Here is a 20,726-nt window from a genome sequence, read left to right as displayed (position 1 = left end):
GTCCATTTGTAGAACCCCTTTTTGCTGTAATTCCAGTCTCTTCAAGTTTGTCTTCAAAAGCGTTCCACATCTACAGACTGATCTACATCTACATTCTTTTTTTTGGAAAAATAGCTCAACCTCATCCAGATAAATTGAAAAGAACCTGAACCCCAGTTTTAGGTTTTGTCACTTGTTTGCAAGTCTGGACTCTAACTGGACCATTCCAACTCACTAATATGTTTTGATCTAAACCATTCCATCCTAACTCTAGCTGGATATTATAGATTTTTATCCTTATTGAAGATGAATTTTCAACCGAGGCTCAAGACGTTGCAGCCTTTAAAGTGTTTTTGGGCCTTTTTTTTAGCTTGGAAGAATTTAAGTTGTGTCCTACTATTGAGAAGCGCTCCGTCAGATGTCCAAAGGTTTGAAAATTGTTTTATAACCTGCTTTAAACTTCTCAACAACTTTAACACTGATCCATCTGATCTGCTGTCTTCTTGGGTCTTCATGATGCTGTTTGTTTACTGGTGTTCTCTAGCAAACCTCTGGGGCCTTTGCTGGATTTCCACTAGGAGTAGGTGACTTCTGAAGGCAATTGGTTCACTGGATTTTAATTAGGAGCATCAGCATAAAGTGGGCAAAACACAAATGCACGCCAACCATTTCAGACTGTTTGAGAAACCATAAATCATTTTTTTTAACTTTACAATTTTGAGTAGGTCTATCATATAAAACCTCAATAAAAGGTTTGCTGTTCCACCGTGACAAATTGTAGGGCACTGTACAGAGTTTACTTGGATTTAACCTCCATGAACCTTGACCTCAGGTGTTGTCTTCATAAGTTATACAGCTCTCGCCCTAAACGTTGGAGCACGCGGTAGCGGATGACTAAAGAGGAGAAGCAGGATATATCTATCATTTTTAGATGCAGATGGATGACCTTTCACAGCTCCTTGCAAGGAAAAATATTCCTGCTCTCACAAAGAATAAGCGAGACATTATACAGGTGGCTTTATGTATAAGAGGTGGGAAAAAAGTCTGTCACAGATCATGAAAGCAGTTTCAAGGAGCAAAAGCTGCTGCGTGATAAACAAACAGAGCTACGGTGCCGTAAGCTGTATAATGTAAGCAACAAGAGCTGCTTGATGGATTGCAAGAGTTACCTGAACTTTCCCTTGATACATGTCACCACACAGAGCCTTTGGCAGAATGGGATACTGAAGGGATGAATACAAGCTAAATATTAAACACTCTGCGCATTTTCTTGTGCTTGGACAGGAGGACTGTGCGTAACCTTAAATGGGACGGGCATTGAATACTGCTGACAAACAGCTGGAATGATCGCATGCCCAGCGAAGGCCTGAGGGAGAAAAGTTACTATGCATAAAGAGATGACGCTTTGCCTGAAACATTTAGCAACCCACACCTTCTTTACCCGAGGGTAAAAAAGCAATTCATAGGAAATAAAGACTGCTTGTCTGTACATGCTGGCAGCATCTTGTCGCATCTTTTCCTGATCCTTAAGTGCATCTTTGTGTATGTAGTTCAAGAACTCTTCATCTATTTGAGCGGTGCAGAATAGAGAATATGTCAGAAACACAATCATAAGGCCATTCTGGGAGACGTTTTTACACATGTCTCCAAGTACAGGCGATAAAACTAATACAGTAATAAGGGACAGGAGCATGAAGACTCATTTTCAACAAATATGACATAATTTATAACATGAAAACTGTTTAACATCTGGATCTATAAGCCCTAAAGATACATTTGTAGAACTAGCACTACCTTCGTTGCACACATTTAGCTTTAAATTCTTCCATTGAGGTCTATTTGCAAGTCAAACAAAGTTACTGTTTCCTGAAATGGTCACCCAGTAAGGTTACATGTTGTGAAGACTGATGTCTTAAAACAATGAGTAGTCATAAGTAAAGCACATTTTCTTGTAAACTTTATTTTTTCTAGTTTTGCACAACCAACTGAACAAACTAAGTCCTAAAAAAGACACTAAAAACAATCAGACATTAAAGTGAATAACAACATTTACAGCAAGGTGCAATGGGAAAATATGTGCTGCTTTTTATTCTGTGTCTAGGAAACATCTAGGTTTTGCCTTGTTTGTTTGATTTTCTTGGTTCATACCTGTACGTTCTGCAGGCTGCTCATTTGTCAGACATTTGGCAGCGGTTTGAAGAGCGGAGTCAAACATCTTTAGGTACTGCTCCCTGGCAAGATTCAAAATGGCCTTCAAGTCACTGACGGGCACCGAACACGAGGCTGAAACTTCTTCGCTCTGCCCTGATAATAAATAAACAGAGGCAGGTTTTTGTTTCAGCATCGCAAAAGATTTGTGTAAAGGTCATTTAAAAACTTGTAGCTGCATGATTTCAGCTTTGGTTTAATTGTTAGGCCTACATACAGACAGATACATACAGATTTTCAACTGAAAATCGTTTGGGAAGATTGAGACATTGTTTTAGTAGCAAGAAATTAGCTAGTCACTGAAATCAACCAATCTACATCTTGACTGACAATGCCCAGCAACTGGCCAGTTGAAAACTTTAACTTCCTACCATTTTTTTGGTCAGTGAATACATCACAGCTGAGATCTAACATGTTGCACTAACAGTCACACTGTTTGGTGTGTATGTGGTTACTGAAGGAAGAAGATACAGTTAGCCATTTTCATATCAGCGCGGTGGTAAAACATTAAATTATGAAGGGCAGAGCATAGTCGCACGTACTTTGAGAAGCAGACTCCGCGCACACTGCCCACAGACGTTTTCAGGTTTCCTAGTCGAGCGTACCAATTTCCTATATTTCTGGTGACATTTCCCACATTTTCTGCCATTGGACGTGGGGTAGAGCTAATTTTAATGTGAAGCTTTGGAAAAACAAAAAGGAAAGGTGGTAATAAAGGCTATTAAACCAGACTAGGAACACACCTGTCGGTGTGGCACAGAGAGTCGCCATGACGCTGCGCTACTTGCGACCGGCTGCTCGGAGCAATGCGTCACATATAAAACAGTTCGCTGTGGGCTTTTTCCCGCAGTTTATTGTGTGACACCACGTACGTCGTTGTAAAAACTGAGCTTTGCGCGGAAAGGTCTGGAGGTCGTCCGCTTTGGGTCCGCCCGGAGTTTGCTCATACGTCTGCGGAGACAAGTACGCTCGACTTGTTTGGCCCTTAAAGAAGCGATCAGGCACCTACTTTTAAATAGGGAGAGAGACTTCAGATAACAGAAGGCTGAATGTGTTACAGCATAGTTGCTCTGGTTTAACCTTTTAGCTTTCAAATTCTGTAATGGAACAGGCTAAATCAGGAATTCTTGCCAGCAATTTGGAAATCTGAGTAAAAGGAGTTGAAGCATAAAGAGAATGATAAATGAAGCAAGCTAGCTTCAATGTCTACAGTGACCACACACTGCAGAGACACTCCAGATCTCCTGCAGCTGGCCCACATCCTATTTTACTTTTTAATGCCATGTCTGAAATAATTGTGATCAATTTCTTTAAGTCTAAGAGTCTACCAAAAGTGTACATTCTGCTCGCAGCCTTTTTAAAAAGTCCCACTGCGTTTCCACCAGCATGAAGATTTCCACTCAGCTTCCTTTCATCTAGCACAACTTTACTGGTGTTTCTGTATCTTTGACCACCAAGAGAACATCTGTAAAACAGCGAGACTGAAGGGAGGTGAAATTAGACAACAGTTTAAGAAACGAACTAAAGTCCATTGACTTTTACAGTTATATAGAAATATCAAACAAACACTATCTGTCTTTTTTTTCCAACTAGCAGTAAGCTTATCAAATAAATATCTATACCCATTTACCACAAGCACAGTGAACACTAAACATGTTGCTTTTGATCTGATCATCTCACTAAACTCAGTCTTAACATAAAGCATTTATCATCTTGTTTTGCAGTACGGCACCACTGAACAGAGCTGCTCATACATAAATAAAATGTTTAAAAGATCTGATAGTTTGAAGTGTCAACAAACTTACTATTTGCAAAATGGTAGCAAAAGAATGTTTCATACAAATATGATCTCAAATTATATTGGATATTTGATGTTGGGGAATAAATTCAAACTGTGATTTAAATATTTTTTTATTGGCCAGAATTGCTAATGAAAAGATACACATCAGTTGGTCTGGATCAAACATTTAAATAATTCTGTCTGGTTCTGTCAGATTCAACATTCCGAGTATTGGTGAGTTCTGTATTAATACACTGATTTAAATAAGCTTGTTTTTGATATTAGATAAAAGCTGCATCTCTTATCTGATCACTGGTTACATTGCTCCTCTACAGGATAATTGATTTGTTTAAGTGTTTCACTTACTAAGACATTCTTTGAGAACCATTGCCTGAACCTGGGCCACCTTTCTTTCCCTCTTCATTAGGGAATCTCCCTGGAGACACGCCGGAGGATGGAGGAAGTTGCCGTCGCCTTCTCCTAATCAAAGAGAAAATAAACAGGAAATTAAAGAAAAGGGATATAATAATAGATGCAACTGTAGATTATGTTTTGCATTCTTAACAGTAAATAAAGGGGTATATTTTTATTTTGTTACATCTGGTCAATAATAGACTTATGCCTTCGATTGCCTATGCAAACGTTTTTCATTGGTTTTGGTCAAGTAGAACTGATGGTGAAAAAATACAATCTTGTCAGATTAGGAAATGTTTAATGCCATATAGACCAGAATAAAAGATAAATTAATTAGGCATAAAATTATAACGCACCTATCTAATAAGTTGGTTCACCTCTTTGCTGCCAAAGCTGACCTGACCCATCAAGGCGTAAACTCCAACTGAAGGTGTGTTGTGATTTCAGACACGACGATTTTAACAGCAGATCCTTTACGTTGCAAGGTGTGGCCTCTATGGACTGGACTTGTCCAGGACATTAACTGGATTGGTTTTAGAGCTGGGGAATATGGAGGTAATTTATCACTTCAAACTTGTGCTCCTAAAAACCATTGCTGAAGTCTTTTTTTCTTTGTGGCAGGGTGCACTATCCTACTGAAAAAGACCATAGCCATCAGAGAATACCCAGTCCATGCAAGGGCCTACATGGTCTGTAATAGTGCTTCCTGAAGTGATATATGTCAACATAACGGCCATATGGATTTCCTATGGAATCTCTTGTTCATTCAGGTTGCTACAACAGAGTTAGACTTTGGCAAGTGCCGGCCATTTCAGTGCTGGGCCACTCTGTTCTATTCCAGGGGGGTCGTTTCATACCTGATTTTCAAGGTAGGAAAAATAAATCGTCTGTCACAGTGTGTCAAGTTGTACCATTTTGCCAAATTGGCCAAGAAACAAATGAGCAGACTTCAGCAGATACCAGGAAGGCTGAACATATTACAACAAAGTTGCTTTGTTTCAGTCTTTTAAGTCTTATACCCCAGTCTGTAATGGTACATACTGGGCCTGGAAATACTGGCTGCTTTTTGGGAATCTCCAAGCTGAGAGTTTGCATTCTCAACAAAATACAAAAGAAGACGGATGCTCACAGGTAGCAGAGGTGGGTACTAAATAGTTACATTTACTTGAGTAACGTTTTGAACAATATGTACTTAAATATAATTTTTAAGTAACGCTACTCTTACTTGAGTGCCCTCCTCGAGTTACTTCACTGAATGAAGAACAAGCACATTTTAAACACATCTTATCTGGTGAGACCTTTGGTTTTTAAACAAGCCTCATTGTCCTAATGTTATTTTCTATATGCTGCCTGTTGCGACATTTGGAGATCAAGTGAAGATGCATTTAACAGCATCGTCACTGGAAGTACTTTGCACTCTTCTGACATGTATTACCTTACCTACTATAATTACTGGTTGAAAAATGTTATGAAAACTGACATTTGGAGAAGTGTGTTTCTTCTGCCTGAATGATGTGATTTTTTTCTCATTTTTTATTTTATTACTCAAGTACTCAGAACTTGTGTAGCTTTTCCTACCAAATGCTTTTTTACTTCTTCTTGAGTAACAATAAGATGAAGTAACGCTCATTTTACTTTTAGCTACTCTACCCACCCCTGACAGTTAGTTAAGCTAATATAAGGCACTAAAGGCAAATTAAATGGTCAACTACAAATAATAAATGCTTTGTTTTAAATGAGTAAAACGCTGTATTATAGAGGCTGCTCCTACACCCATTGTGAGAAATTGGCTAGAAAGAAATATTTTCAACCATGCTTATTACAGTTCTTCAAGTGCCGGGTCAAGTTTTACAAAACCTGGAGATGGGAATCTGGCCACATCTCACAAAAAAAATGGCATGGCACACAGAAATGACTTAAGACTTTTATTTTGCAAGCAAATAAATGCTTATTTTAAAAAAGGCACCGTTTGTAGCCTCACTTTCTTACGTGTCCACTTTTTTAGTTACTCATAACCACACCAAACTAGACCATCCATCTACACCATCACTCTTCTACTTCTTACTGTCAAACTCTCTCTGAATAGTTCTTATTTAACCCTTTTTCCTATTATATTGTCAAAATGACAAAAATAATAACAGCAAACATAACTTGTGCTCTGAGAAACAAAAGGAGGGACCTGTGGCTTTAATAAAGTAATCTGTGGAGTCCAGATGCAGAGCAGTGGCAACTGTCTTCTGCAACCATCATGGTGCCTCCACGTTAATAAAGGTTAGACATTTGGCACTTTCAGAGCTTTTACACAACAGTGCAATAAACAAATGACTACTGGATATTCATAAAGCTGCAAATACTGATAAAATGCACTTTAAATCTGAGTACAGCGCAACTCTTCAGCACAAGTCGTCGATGGCTCCGTTTGAAATGCTTGTTTTTCAGTAAGAAGGCTGATCCTCCTATTTCCCCCCAATATGCTGATGGTTAAGCCCAAAATATCAAATTACCTTCATTCTTACAAGTTTGTTGGGAGAGACAGGCATCTCTTAAAAAAAAACATTATTATTATTATAACACAAACGTATCTCTTTCACACACACAGGGTCCTAAAAGCCCAAATAATTATGATCCATCATGACAGCAAGGCTCCCTAATCCTCCTGTATAATTACAATGAAAGAGATAAAAGTGATTTAACAGTCCAACAGCTGCTAATTTAAAATGATCCTGTAGGATAAAAAAAATACATATTTTCTGATATACGGTAGTTCACTTACACAGGATGAAGTGTGCCAAAAGAAAATGCTTACTGAATTAAGCATTATCATAATTTAATCTTCTGAAAGCCCTTTGAGGGAGAACCCTCTTTTTTTATATATTTTGTGGCACTAGTGGCTTTTATTCAAATTTTTTTTTTTTCAAAGTAGACAGACAGGAATGGGGTGGAGAGAGGGGGAACATGCAGCAGAGGTCACGTGTCGGGACTCTAACCCGGGACGCCTGCTTGGAGGACTGAGGCCTCCATATATGGGTCGTCCACTCTACCGCTACGCCACACGCCGCACCCAAGAACCCTGATGTTTAATGGTGCTGAGGCGCACGCATTAAATAGCTTGGATCTGTATAGCATCACAATCAAATACAAGACAGGCACAAAATATGCAAATAAAACAAATAACTAAAAAGACAAGAATAACAACTAGAGACCAACCAGAATAGCATTGAAAATGTTTTACCAAGCCAGAGGAACCATTACATCACTTTAAAGCTCTGCTGCAACAAATATCATTAGGTTCATGAGAAAAAAGGCAGCTTCTTCTTGCTCTGTACAATTTGTTTTTCTGTTTCTTTGAGCTGTATTTTAAAGAACATTTTTTCATTTGCAATAAACCTTTAACTGCTAAGACTGCTAAGTTTTCAATCCATAAAGCAGTTAAAAAAGGTCAATTTCTTTATATATTTATGGTTTTTAAAGAGAATTGAAAATTGGTGAAAATCTGCGTTGGCAGGTCAGAACTACAAACTCGTTAATGATCTGAAATCTGCCCCAAGATATCTGATCAGTGCGTCTCAACTTAGTGTGTAAAGAAGAGTGCTGAGTGAGAACAAAATGTGCTCTACTTAGAGAGCAGAAATTGTACCATGCAAAGTGCTGTGCGTTGAATGGATGAATGAGAAACAGTGAAGATCTTTGTGGGATCAGGGATTTAAATAAGATACATGAGTCGGGACCATTTACTCATTCTATTCAATGACTTAGCCAGCAAACTAACCCTGTCTGTTCAATTAATGAATTCAAACTGAAGAGGCAAAGAGCATGAAATAAATACACATGAAGTTCAACATTTCAGTAAATTTGCTTGACACAAAAAAACCTCAACAACCTTATCATATAAAATACCTGATGAAAGAGGCTTCTCCCTTAGCAAGCTAGAGATAGTTGCCATAGCAGCAGCTCCATTGAGTTGACTGTATGAATGCATCATCCTGACCCTGCAGGTACGAGAGCCAACATCATCTGTTCCCTGGACCAACAGGAAGTAGACAGCACTCTCACCTTTGACCTCAACATCAGGCACTGCAGGATAAGATGATATATGGAGTCAAATCAAAGAAAATAAATGTTTTAGATATTTTTTTATGTTTTATCCAGACATCCCCCGCTTTGGAGGAGCTTCTCATTAAAAATTTTTAATAAGTAATTTCAGTTTTGCTGTACAAATTTAAATGTATTCAAGGTGAAAGTAATCATTTATTTCACACCTTGGTCTGTTTTTAGATATACCTGGCCTTTCTGTTTTAGTTTCCACAATAATTTAGTATTTCACCCTCCTAGGCTGAATTCCTAATAAAGTACCTCAAGAATTCAGTGTAGCGGCTGTCATCTCAGGTTCTGCAAGTCATTTATTTTACAGCTTAAAAATACAAAGTCATACCAAGAAAGGACTTTGGTGTGCAGGATAAACACTCTTTCCAGTGCTGGGAGCTTAGCTGGCTGGGTGGAGGCTGGGCGATGGGAGTAATAATACAAGACAGGCTGAACAAAGCTCCAACCTGGAAACAGAAGCAAAATCAAATAAACATGAGATCTCGCAGACCCCATCCTTCGAATGGCAGGTAAAATGTTTCTTCTCGATCTTATTCTGGTTTTTAAGAAAAATTTGTGAATGGAATTAAATGGATTTCATTTATTTACAAGGCTGGACATAAAAATATATGAAAAAAAAAACATGTTTTAAAAAAATGTATGTACACAGCACAGACAGCAAGAAATACCTTTCCACGAAGAGCCCTTAGCTGGTCCAAGAGAAGCTGAGGTCTGAGTGACTTCCCAGACAGGCCTCTTGTTATTTGTTGTAAAGGAACTGTGCAAAACTCAGGCAAAGAAAAAAAGACCTAATCAGAAGTAACTGTGATTTATTTTAACTATAGGTACTTAACATGTATGTTATCAGCTGCAGCTGCTAATCTAAATCATAGTAACAACCAAAGCATTGCACTGAAGCTAAGCATTACACAGGGGCTGATGACACCAACTAACAAACTAATGCTCAGGCTTTCTTATGCAGCAGTTTCAACAACTAAAGAGACCACTTCTATTTGCTTAAAAACAAGCAACTAAAACTGCCTTCTTCTTAGTATTTCTAGCACCAGATCATTAACTATTTGATGCCCAACATGGTTCAAAAGAGACCCAATATTTTGACCTAATCTTCAATTACCTTGTTTTCATACAGCCTTGTGGTATTTTTTTTTTTGTATCATGACAATTCTAATGCACAAGATGAGTGAAAATGTTTATATTATGTGTTGTATGACATACAAGTAATTTATTATAAATGGCTGGTTTACCAGAAATCATCATTGTCATTTTTCCTTCCCAAACTTATGAACAAGCTGAACTTTTTGTGTTTCTACTTCAAGCGTGGACACATGGATCAAAATTTGCCATTGATGTGAGACGCTTGGTCGTATTATACAATATATGGAGCTGTTCGTACAGGCACCTAGAAGAGATGGTTCAGAAGAACCTTGGGCAGATATTGTCCAGTAAATGAGCTGTCGAATCAGACAGAGGTAAACGTATACAGAGCAACACAGAAACGAATGTACAAGTTTTAGCACACTGGCTTTCTAGTGTTTCATATGGTGTATGTTATTTATTTTTATTTTTTTACAGCTCAATAAGCAAAATGGTAGAACAGCATAAAAAGCAAAGAAATTTAAATAAAAAGAAACAAAATGGTTGGATTTTAGATTCCATGTCAAATAAACCAGTCTTGGCCATTTGCTACTTAAGTTACCGATGCAAAAACTGTTTCTTTAACTAAATTATGAAAGGCAAACATGAAATAATTAGATGGTGCATCAAAAGAAAGGTATTTCATAAATCATTGCAATGCCCATGGTTTTTCAAAGATGGAGCAAAGACACAACAAGCCAGCATGAAATAACAGGAAACAAATTTGGGGCCTTTTTGACCCATGTTAGGCATTAGAAGAGGTGTACATAAGTTGTGCATCAAAAGGTTAATAATGAGCTAGCATAGTCAAGTGACTGAAATAAAATATACAGTACCTGATAAAGAACAATAACAAATTTTGGAAAATGGCCTTGATTCCCAACAAAACCATATTCCTACTAATACGTGGATTCTTTGTAACACACTGGATGCTGAGGTTAGTTCAATGGTTGCGGTCTGCCAAAACCTTGTGGCTCCTAAACAGACCCAAAGGCAGCAAACACTTCCCATGAGAACCCTACCAGAACAGGTCAGAAATTGAGCTGTCAAAATGGTTGGGGGAGGAGGACTTGTGAGGTTCATAGTTGGGTTGACTGGGTGGACTGGCGACTGCTTTTCATTTCTGGCTTTTAACTCATGAAGATGCTGCCATGCAGGAACATACAATACCATACTAATAATAGCACAATGCATTATAAGAGTATTATGTTTAACTCCCATTATATTCATCTAGTTGTCTCATTAAGACAACCCAGTTTTGTTTTTTTTGTCCTGATTTTTGACACCTTAAAATTGAAAACATAATCATGTGTGGACCTTTACCATGACTGTACGGGGAAATGACATAAGATCAGTGTTAGACATCTGCACACAGACACGTTAGGAAGGATACAACTCAAACTGAGTGTTGGACATCAGAAAGGCAGGCAGGTCTGAAAGATCAACCAGCTGAACCAAGTCCAAAACTGGAGCGTAGTAATGGAAGACCTGCAAAACCATCATAGATACAAGATGAGTGTGAAGAAAATCTAAAGAAATACATAAAAAGACAGAAAATGTATTTTTAAATACACACATCTGAATAGCAGAAGCGTAAAACCACAAATTGCAGTATGTAGAGGAGTGATGGTACGTTAAGAAACAGCCAGGTAACATCGCTGGAACCCACAGAGCCTTGCTGAAACAGAGCTGTTGTAAAACCCCATGCTTTTCAACATCTACTTCCAAGACACAGTACAACTGTGTTGAGAAGAACTTCAAGGTACACAGTCCTCCATGTGACTAGCTGGTGAAGTTGAGGTCACCCCGTCCCCCCCTGTATACAGTGTTGGCAATGTCCAACTTGCTGAGGCCAACTAAAATAGATCCAGCTGGTATCTCTAAAGCTCCTGCACACACTGGGCCTTTTCACCAGCAGTGAACTGATGTACTATACCCCTAAAACTGGTTTCTGCCACCAGAAATCAACCTGCCAAGTCCTCGCACCTCCAACTCTGCTACACCCTGAACCTGGTTCAGGAGGAGGGTCCACAAGAGTCACACTTGTTTGACTATATTTAACCACAAGTCCAACTCTGTTGTGTGGACTCCCCACTGAGGATGACCACACCTGAGTGTGAATGTATGTGAACATTAACGCACATTCATCATGATGCCAGGTAAAGAAAAAAGGAAGCAAAATATTTCTTGTGTCAGTAAAGTTAATAAACCTGTATGCAAGTGTTTTTGAGCAGGTTATTTTAAAGTCATTTTCCCAAGTGGTGCCAATATATGATTGTTATCACTCTTTTTTTGTTGTCTTGTTTTTTTTATTTTATTATGCCAAAACAATGTTTGCCATCTGTTTCTCTGATGAGATCACAGACAGACGCTTTCTGTTTTATTCTCCACGGACAAGTGAATAAGCTGCGTACGCAACAAACACCTAGACACATCCAAACGTTGAAGTGGTTTTAATATTTAGAACAGACAGACACTCTCACACACCAACGAACGAATAAAATGAACATACATGTACAAATTAATTCTTAGAAGATTCCCTGAGATAAATAGTCATATCGAAAGAAGTAATGAGTTTCATTTTAGATCGTTTTATTTTTTTTTTTAAATCAGAGATACTTGTAATGTAATTGTTACAAAACACATTCCAAAACAAAAACAACAAACTGTACAACTAAAGCTCTTTAAAAGTGCATATTGTCCATAGACAGCAAACATTAGAAGTATAACGGCCGTTTGCTGCAACAGTAATGGTTCTGTTTAATGAGCTTGGCCAAATCTCTGCAGATACAGTTCATGTCTGAGCTGCAGAGGCAAACTGAAATGTGGGTTAAGTGTTGCAGTTTAATGAGAAGCAAAAACATTTGTATGCGTTTCTCTGACAGATTTGCTCTCACTTGTTTTGTAACAACTACAACAAATATCGCTCAAAGAAACTGCGCGTTAGTTTGTTCACGTTGGGACTTCACATCGCACAGACCTGACTGTTATCTAAGGTGAAGGTACTTCAGGCACTAATTGGTAGTTGTTAGAATATAGTGTCATTTTGTCATACATGCATAATACCAACTGGATTCAGCTTCACTGTTTCCAAGCTGAGCATTCACGAGAATCACTAACTGAAAGTACATTGTGACTTTCAGAGTTCAAAACAAATGAGGATCAACAAGGAAAAAATAATAATAAAACACGTCAAAGAATGTGTAGAATCTGACAGAGCGAACAAAAGGTGGATGGGAGAAAAATTTCCCTCTTTAGACCCCAGGGACACAGGCCTGAATGTATATAATAAAAATGTAATTTTCTGGCTGAATGGCCATGAGGGAAAATAGAGGTCGGTACTTTTTATTTATTTTTTTTGGTTGGTTGGTTGATAAAATCGATTTGATTCAACTGCCTCAATGTTACAGGTTCCACTGCGCGATTAAAGGCCAACAGGAAAGGGACCATTTTGACCTCAACTCCTTGTAGCCATCAGAAACCATTAGGAGAGAAAAGTGCATGGACTCCATTCTGCTAAGACCTGGGAGGTAAGATGAGGTCAAACAAGGTCCTAGGAGCAGACAGGACAGGGATTCAGGAGCTATCTGCTCATCACATTAATAATAACCTTCTCTAGACTTAAGATGAAGAAACCAAACCTCCTTAGTATTAAACATTACAATATGTCCACCCAAAAACGTTCAGGTCTCAATGCACTTTTAATAAAAATAATTTTTTTTAATTTGGATTCAGATAGGAAGAGAAATCACTTGAGACACAACAGCTTCATTTCAGGGTTATCTAAGTTCTTGTATTTAATATCACATCAGCGCTAAAAAGGTCATTGATGCAGAAATGTGGTTCAGTGAGACTTACCTCAGAGTTTAGTTTGTGATCTGTGGTAGGAGCTTGGAAGAGACCAGAGTCTGATATCTGATTCACCGGAGCACGCAGGGAAAAGCCATCAAAGCGAAGCTCTGATTCATACTGAGGCAAACACACATGGGAAGGAAGACAATTTTAAATTACTAACAAGCTCTCTTAACAAGCACAGCTCCAGTTGGAAATTAATTGCTGTTTTACACAGACCACATCAATATAATCCCTTATAGTTACTGATATCCCTCTAAATAATTTTGTTTATTAGGTGCTTGTTACACATTTTTGCAAACACCATGTTATGCAACTGCGACATGGCAGTTCAGTTGCGAGCACGAAGACCAACACACACACAAATACTAGCAGTACAAGTCATTGAAGTGGTGAGGTTTCTTTTAAAACAAGCTTTCTGTAGAGACTCCCTCTGTGTTCTACCTCTCTCCAACTGTGTACCTTTTAGCAAGAGGCAGCTGGAGCCCACTTACTTCTGAAGGCAGCAACTCAGAAAAGGTCACTTTAGTAAAGGAGAAGCAGGATGCTTGCCTCAGCAGACTCTCAGCTAAACAGACAGAACAGGAATGGCGGAGATATATCCAGCTGGGATATGGATGAATCATCTGACGCAATTCAAACTCTGGCAAGTGAGCACGGCTGCTGATGTTTTTACAGTGCCATCTCGCATCCTAGTGTTTACCAGTAATGTTACATTGACACTTACCATCTACCAGTACATAAACATCTTTGCAAAACGATCAGAGTGGACACTAATGACTCAAAAGGTGTCCATCCAGGCTCCAAATTGAAGACACCAATGTCATGGTATCTTATGGCTTTGATGGTAAACAAGCCCAGTCCACAGTTCCTCCACCCAACATCAAGCCTGGGCAAAAGAGCATCCGAGTACGAGGTGTTCCAGATCGCTCTCAGATGTTTATTTACCCGCGCCTTGACGTCTCGAAGCTTTTATGGCAGCAAATATTCCATATTAGCAGTAGAGTCATAAAGTGACTAATGGCACAATATTTCAATAAACTTGCTGAACCACTCAATGATCTCCATCAGCCATTTCTAAAACACGTTTACGTCACTATAAATTAGAGGGGGAATCACTTGCAAGGATGCAGTTTTCCCATCAAACTCAGGTCCTGTTCACACGACAACGATCCACTGAAAACGGGACTGTTTTTCTGTTTCTGTTAACACATCAACACGACGACGTTTTAATTACCATATTCGTGCACACAACACTAGCACCAACATAAAAATGGTGTCACGCCACTAGTAGGCAGTTCTTTCAGACTCAGCAACATGCGCAAACACTTCCTGCTTATAAAACAGGGCAGAAAATGAGCACTCAGTTGGAAAACCGTCATTAGGTCAATAAGAGAGCAGCACAAGTTAGTACTCTGCAATCCTTCATTGTTATTTTTGACATCTTCGTTGTCCGTGGGTTTTAAACTGGTCGGCAGCCGTTGTGTTTCTACTGATCGCACTCATACTGTGCATATGCCAGGGATTCCTCACACAGAAAGATTCAGTTTTTCCTGTCTACATGAAACCAGAGACTGGGACGTTTTCAAAACGTCACACTCTGGGACCACGTTGTCAAATCGTGCCATTTTCAGAGAAAACGTGCGCCGTTGACGAGTAAACAAGCAGTAGAAACGTAGCTAAGCTTTTTCATCGAAAAATGTTGTCGTGTAAACAGGGCAGAGTCCCAAAGTCAGAAAAATAAACCTTTAAAAAAAGATCTGAACTTAATACGCTGTTAAGAGTTCAGAGAATGTTGCTTCATCAGTTTAAATTTATGTGTTTAAACATTAAATGAGGAAAAACCATTTTTTTTTTACTCCAAGCCCCAAAATCGCTGCCAAGCATTTAGGATAGATTATCCTAAATAATAATGATACATTATTATTTAGGATAGATTATCCTAAATAATAATGATACATTATTATTTAGGATAGATTATCCTAAATAATAATGATAATGTAACAATCACAAGGCTGTTGGTGGTGTTAAAAGAAACTTTGAGCTCTCTGCTAGCACTGAAAATACATAACATGTTAAAATGACTGAAAGTGCTTTAAAACAACCTAGTATTGCATTTTCAGAAAAAAAAAAACAAGTATAATTAAAAAAAAACTGATTGTAAATTTTATCTGAGAAATTCAAGATTTAAAAAAAAACTGGAAAGAAACACTAAGAGTAAACGAGACAAAATATGGCAGGAAAAAGGAATGCCGCATAGAAGAGGGAGTTAAAGAGGACACAATGACAACGTCAATGTAGACTTTGACCATGACCTCCCGATGACCTGCAGTGATTACTCTAGATTCATTCAGCAGCACTAAAAGACCCCTGGCCTCCCAAGGGAGAGACATACAAGGCGACGACGTGTAAAAATGTACCCTGTGGGCGGGTCTCACTACATGAGTGATTTGGTATGAAAGGACACGTCAACGAAAACTGAGGTATACTTCCAGTCTTTAACCTGAGTGTAACGCATCTCTTCTTCTGAAAAAGTATTTTCCCCTTACAAATTTATTCTCTTTGTCACATTTGAATGTTTCAGTTTCAAATAAAAACACAAATTTCAATATCATACAAGGATTACCTGAAGACAGACAAGCTGCAGTTTTCAGATGTTTTCATTTATTCAGAAAAGATGCCGCCACACCAACTTGACCCTATGAGTTAAAGTCATTGATCCCTAAATCCAACAACCGCCATTAAATTCAATTGAATTCAATTCAAAAATACTTTATTAATCCTGACAGTAGGTCTTTTAAATCACTGAAGAGAAACTTTGCCCCATTCTTTGTTGCAGAATTGTTATTCAGAAGGCTTGTAAGGTTTAAGCATTATCGGCCTGTTGAAGGCTGATGCCAAAGCATCTCCGTCAGATTAAAGTGGATACTTTAACTAGCCCATTTCAAAGCCTTCATTTGGGTTTTTTAGCCATTCAGTTGTGGACTCTCCAGTGTGGACTGCAGTGCTTTACTAGATCTGGGTTCCTTTTTGACCTCCTGGATGAGTCATCAAGGCGTTCTTGGAGTACTTCTGGCAGACCAGCTCTCCTAGAAAGGTTCCCCGTTGTTACATTTTTACTCCATTTGTGGATAATGATTCTCACTGTGGTTGAGTGGAACCCCATAGCCTTACATGACTGTGTAGCCACTTCCAGATTTATAGATGTCAACAATTTATTTCTCATCTCTTCTTGAATTTCATTAGATTTGGGAATGATGTCTTGGCTCTGGAGATCATTAAACCTAATTGATGTTACCAGATAGGTTCTGTTTAGGGGTTTCTTGATTATACAGGTTAAAGTCAGAGTGTGGCTAACAAATCTGAACCAAACGTGGTTAATGACAATTTCTCTTTCACAATAGATGGATGATTTGTGTTGATTTTTTCCTTAATAAACCAAACAATCTTTTGCTGATAATAACACCTGCTTGATGCCCTGAAACATTTAAGTGTGACAAAACAGCAAAAACATCTATAAGGGGCCAAATACCTTTCCACGACACTCTAGATTCTCTCTTCAGTTAGAAGAGATGAAGAAAATATTGTTTTATCACCTATTTTTAAAATGTTATTCTTCCATTTCTTTAATGAGGCGCTCCGTTTGGATACCTCGACCAGAGCTCTGAATCATTACCACCCACTCTACTGTGTTGGTAACTGTCACGTTGTTTTGGCCAAATAATGCTACAGTCTACATCAATAACAACAGGTAAAATCTGAAATAAATTATTTTTAAAAAGAAATTTCCTTATTGTTTAATGTTGCTATCTTTGTCTTTCTCTTAAAACTATGGAGGGGAACAAAGTACGTTTTTTTAATGTGCTGTTTACGTCTTTGCGGCTTTTCCAGTCAAGAGGAAACAAAATATACAATATTCATGCAACAATTTCATGACAGCAACTTCATTTTGGAAAACCTGGCTAAAAAGATTATGACATATTTGTAAAGGCCATTAAAAGTTTAAAAAGGGAACAAAAAAAATGGCATTTATTTAAAAATAGAACACATGAATAAATAAATTGTTTGTATGTTTAGCCTAATTAAAAATGACCCAGTAGTTCTGGTTTTCTTTTCAAGTATGTTTCTTCTTTATATTATTGGTTTCAATCATCTTTATATCTCCTTCACAAACAGCACAAACCAAAAATCCCCAACACTCACCTTCTTTTCTCTGATAACCAGGCCTCCCCTCCACAGTTCCCTATGGTCGATCCAGTTGAGCGGGTCGGCAGACTCGATCAGACCAGCGTTCAGACAGGATGCTACCTTCTCCCACCTGGAAAAGAGGAAATAAGACATCCTTATTGACCTCGGTTAGCTTACATGTATACAAATACTGAACATACTATTAGTCAATTAAGGTAACAGTTGGCTACACGTGCTGATTTTTACTCATCTAACTCCCCCTAGTGGTAAAGTGGAGATGTAAACAATTTATTTGTAAGAATCCCAGGTTTATCCCAGCAACAGTTATAGATACATATATTTAAACATTCTGTATTGCTTTAATGTTTTTTCTTCACTTAGACAGAGAAATCTTATGTTTTGTGTAATTGTTGCCTCCTCACCCATTAATGTTCTGTGTGACAATATTGATCTTTGCAGCATGCCAGCAGGCCATGTGTTTCAGGGCTCCCAGCAGAGACAGCAGGTCTTTAACTGAAGGGGACTTCTCAGCCCAGGTCAGAAGCAGAACATCCAGCAAGGCTTTTCCTAAGATAGAGAAAAAAGATCAGCCTCCTTTTCAAAAGGTCATTTTTATTATTACACTTTTTCAAGCCAAAATTCAGAGTTTCAACACTGACACATTTTTTTTATTTTAGAATTGGAATAATTAAAAGCAAATACAGACAGCCATACAGGATACCAGCTACTATGGGCAAACAATACTAGAGGGTGGCAGCTTGTGTATTTCTGTAGAGCTTTTGAGACGCTTGTATTTGGTATCTTGTGCTTTCGATTTTAATTCATATCTCATGACCACAGGTGGAGGTCAGAACACGGACAGACTGGTAAAACTGAGAGCTTTGCTTTTTGGCTCGGTTTTATCTTCACCACAACAGACCGGAGCAGTGCCTTCATTACTGCAGAAAAGGGAACAATCCATTTTTTCCAAACCTGTCTTTCATCCCAGCCACTTTACTCTCAACTGCAAACCACTAAGTCCAAATGTTTGAGGTTTGCAGCCTGGGCAGAGAGTTTTAGATTCCTTTTGATGGCAGCTTTTAGCTAGGAGAAAATTTACCCCACAGTAAATATCTTCTGTTATCATATATAAACTCTAAACAATAGTGAGGAAATAATCATAAGACATGTGGGAAGAGGCCTGTAAAATTGTTTCATAAAGAGCCTCACAGACATACAGACGGTTTTCTTAATTATTAAAATAAATCTTAAAGAAATGATAATCAACACAAAAGACAAAAAAGTGTTCACAAAGGTAACCAACACTGTAATATCATAAAGGTACTGAATCTAAAGAAAGAGTGTTCTGTTGTTTGTTTACCTGGTGGAGGCAGCTGGTCTGTCAGCTGATGAAGTCCGTCTGCAGCCTCTACTAACAACCTGTTTGACAAAAGTTTTCATGCTTCAGCTTTAAATGTCCCGGTGAATTACTTAATGACTTGTATTTTATAAATACACAAAATCTAACTAAAGATGTTTTTCAATTTCAATAAATATAATCACATTTAAAAGGTAAAACGCATAGACTTATTTTATGAATTAGTTATAAAGGAAAACTCAAGAAGAAAAAGAAATACACGCTGATGTTCTGTCAAAATACAATATACAAGCACAGAGAATACTATCAGCCCTTACTCTGCCAGTGCTGGCTGGTCATCTTTTTGGTCTGCTACCTCTTGGTTACTCAGAGAGGTCAGACATTCCTCAGGTGTAGTAAGGCTCTCCTCCTCAGACTCTGTTTTCTGGTGGTTTGTTCCCAACTCTTCCCAATCAGAGCTGCAAAACTGCAGAACAAGTGAAACAGACTTAAAGATAAAACGCATATATGTAAGAATACATCTATCTGACTGGGGAACTATAACTATGTTAAATCAGTGTTCCATTAACTAATTGAACAATATTTGTTTAAAATTGTAAAAATTTAATCTCTGAAGAATTGTTTTAAATGTTCTTATTTTCTCACTTGCGTTGCTCCTCGGCACACCTGAACAGCAAAGTACCACCTTGGAGTTGTTGGGCTGCTACTAAGAGAACAAGCTGAGAAAATGAAAGACCGTGGTGTAAAAACAACATACTTATAAATTCATGATACCCACAGTTATAGACTGTTTTACCTGGAAACTCGGATATCCTTTTTCCTGACTCCTGAGCTGAGATCTCCAACAGTCTTTTATAGATACTATTTAGTGGCTCCACACCTGAAAAACAATCATATAATGCTGTCAAGCTTCTTAGAACCAGACTATTTATTTATTTGGCACAAAAATGTTGAAATTATACTTCTTCTATTAGCATGGAGTAAGCCAATAATAACAAAAATATTATGCAGTAGGTTTCAAAACCTGTACTAGCCTTGCAAATCTTTATAATTTTATCTAAAGTAAATCCACACATCTCTACTCTTCCTTATAACCGAGGTGTCCAAAAAGCTTTTTGAGGACGGACTTGCTTAGTAACATGTCTTAAATTGTCGAATTTATTTCTGTTGTTAGGAATCTCACAGATCCATACATCCACAAATACATCCGTCTTGATTTTACACATTATCAACACTATTGCCAAATCCTAAATCCAAACGCTAAATAAACATGAGACAAAGGCGCAGTTTTCCTGCGTCACATTCCGAGGTTGAACATGAACCAGCAGATGTTTATTTCTGAAGTACATGAACCCATCACAACAAACAGCTGGCTAGCTAAACATGGAGTAACAGCTCTGATTTTAATCGACGTAAATATATGTTTGAAACTAAAACTTACATTTATGATCGTCCGTCGAGTGGTCATCACTTTGACAAAAGGATATAACCAAAACATAGCGGTCCATGTTATTTAGGTATTTATAATTGTAAAACTACAGCCTTCTTGCTGTTAACAAACTTTCCCGCAATGTCAAATTTCCCACCAGTTCTTCTTCCTCGGTAAGAAACGACGACAAAATGGCAAACGATCCTCCCGCGCCCCCTATCGGGCCGAATCTGAGCTACACATACTGAATGAGGATATTTTTAGTGAAGGTCAGTGACTGG

The 20,726-nt window shown here is 38.1% G+C and overlaps 1 protein-coding gene across 1 annotated transcript in view; it reads right to left on the bottom strand.

Annotated features, from left to right (window-relative positions):
- Positions 1-20,686, bottom strand: part of LOC124865881 (MDM2 binding protein) — a 28,848-nt gene extending 8,162 nt beyond the window's left edge. Inside the window, exons 1-14 of the mRNA XM_047361374.1 lie at positions 20,458-20,686; positions 19,813-19,896; positions 19,662-19,735; positions 19,334-19,482; positions 19,020-19,078; positions 18,082-18,226; positions 17,675-17,789; positions 13,478-13,588; positions 11,013-11,107; positions 9,154-9,220; positions 8,814-8,931; positions 8,279-8,455; positions 4,334-4,447; positions 2,128-2,283 (exon numbers count right to left, since the gene is read on the bottom strand). Of these exons, the coding sequence (XP_047217330.1) occupies positions 2,128-2,283; positions 4,334-4,447; positions 8,279-8,455; positions 8,814-8,931; positions 9,154-9,220; positions 11,013-11,107; positions 13,478-13,588; positions 17,675-17,789; positions 18,082-18,226; positions 19,020-19,078; positions 19,334-19,482; positions 19,662-19,735; positions 19,813-19,896; positions 20,458-20,524 (1,531 nt within the window). The 5' untranslated portion in view covers positions 20,525-20,686. The remainder of the gene's footprint in view (positions 1-2,127; positions 2,284-4,333; positions 4,448-8,278; positions 8,456-8,813; positions 8,932-9,153; positions 9,221-11,012; positions 11,108-13,477; positions 13,589-17,674; positions 17,790-18,081; positions 18,227-19,019; positions 19,079-19,333; positions 19,483-19,661; positions 19,736-19,812; positions 19,897-20,457) is intronic.
- Positions 20,687-20,726: the final 40 nt, after the last annotated feature.

The sequence above is a fragment of the Girardinichthys multiradiatus genome, chromosome 3 (genome assembly GCF_021462225.1).
Source record: "Girardinichthys multiradiatus isolate DD_20200921_A chromosome 3, DD_fGirMul_XY1, whole genome shotgun sequence".
NCBI lineage: Eukaryota > Metazoa > Chordata > Actinopteri > Cyprinodontiformes > Goodeidae > Girardinichthys > Girardinichthys multiradiatus.
This window is presented reverse-complemented; position numbering and strand designations above follow the sequence as displayed.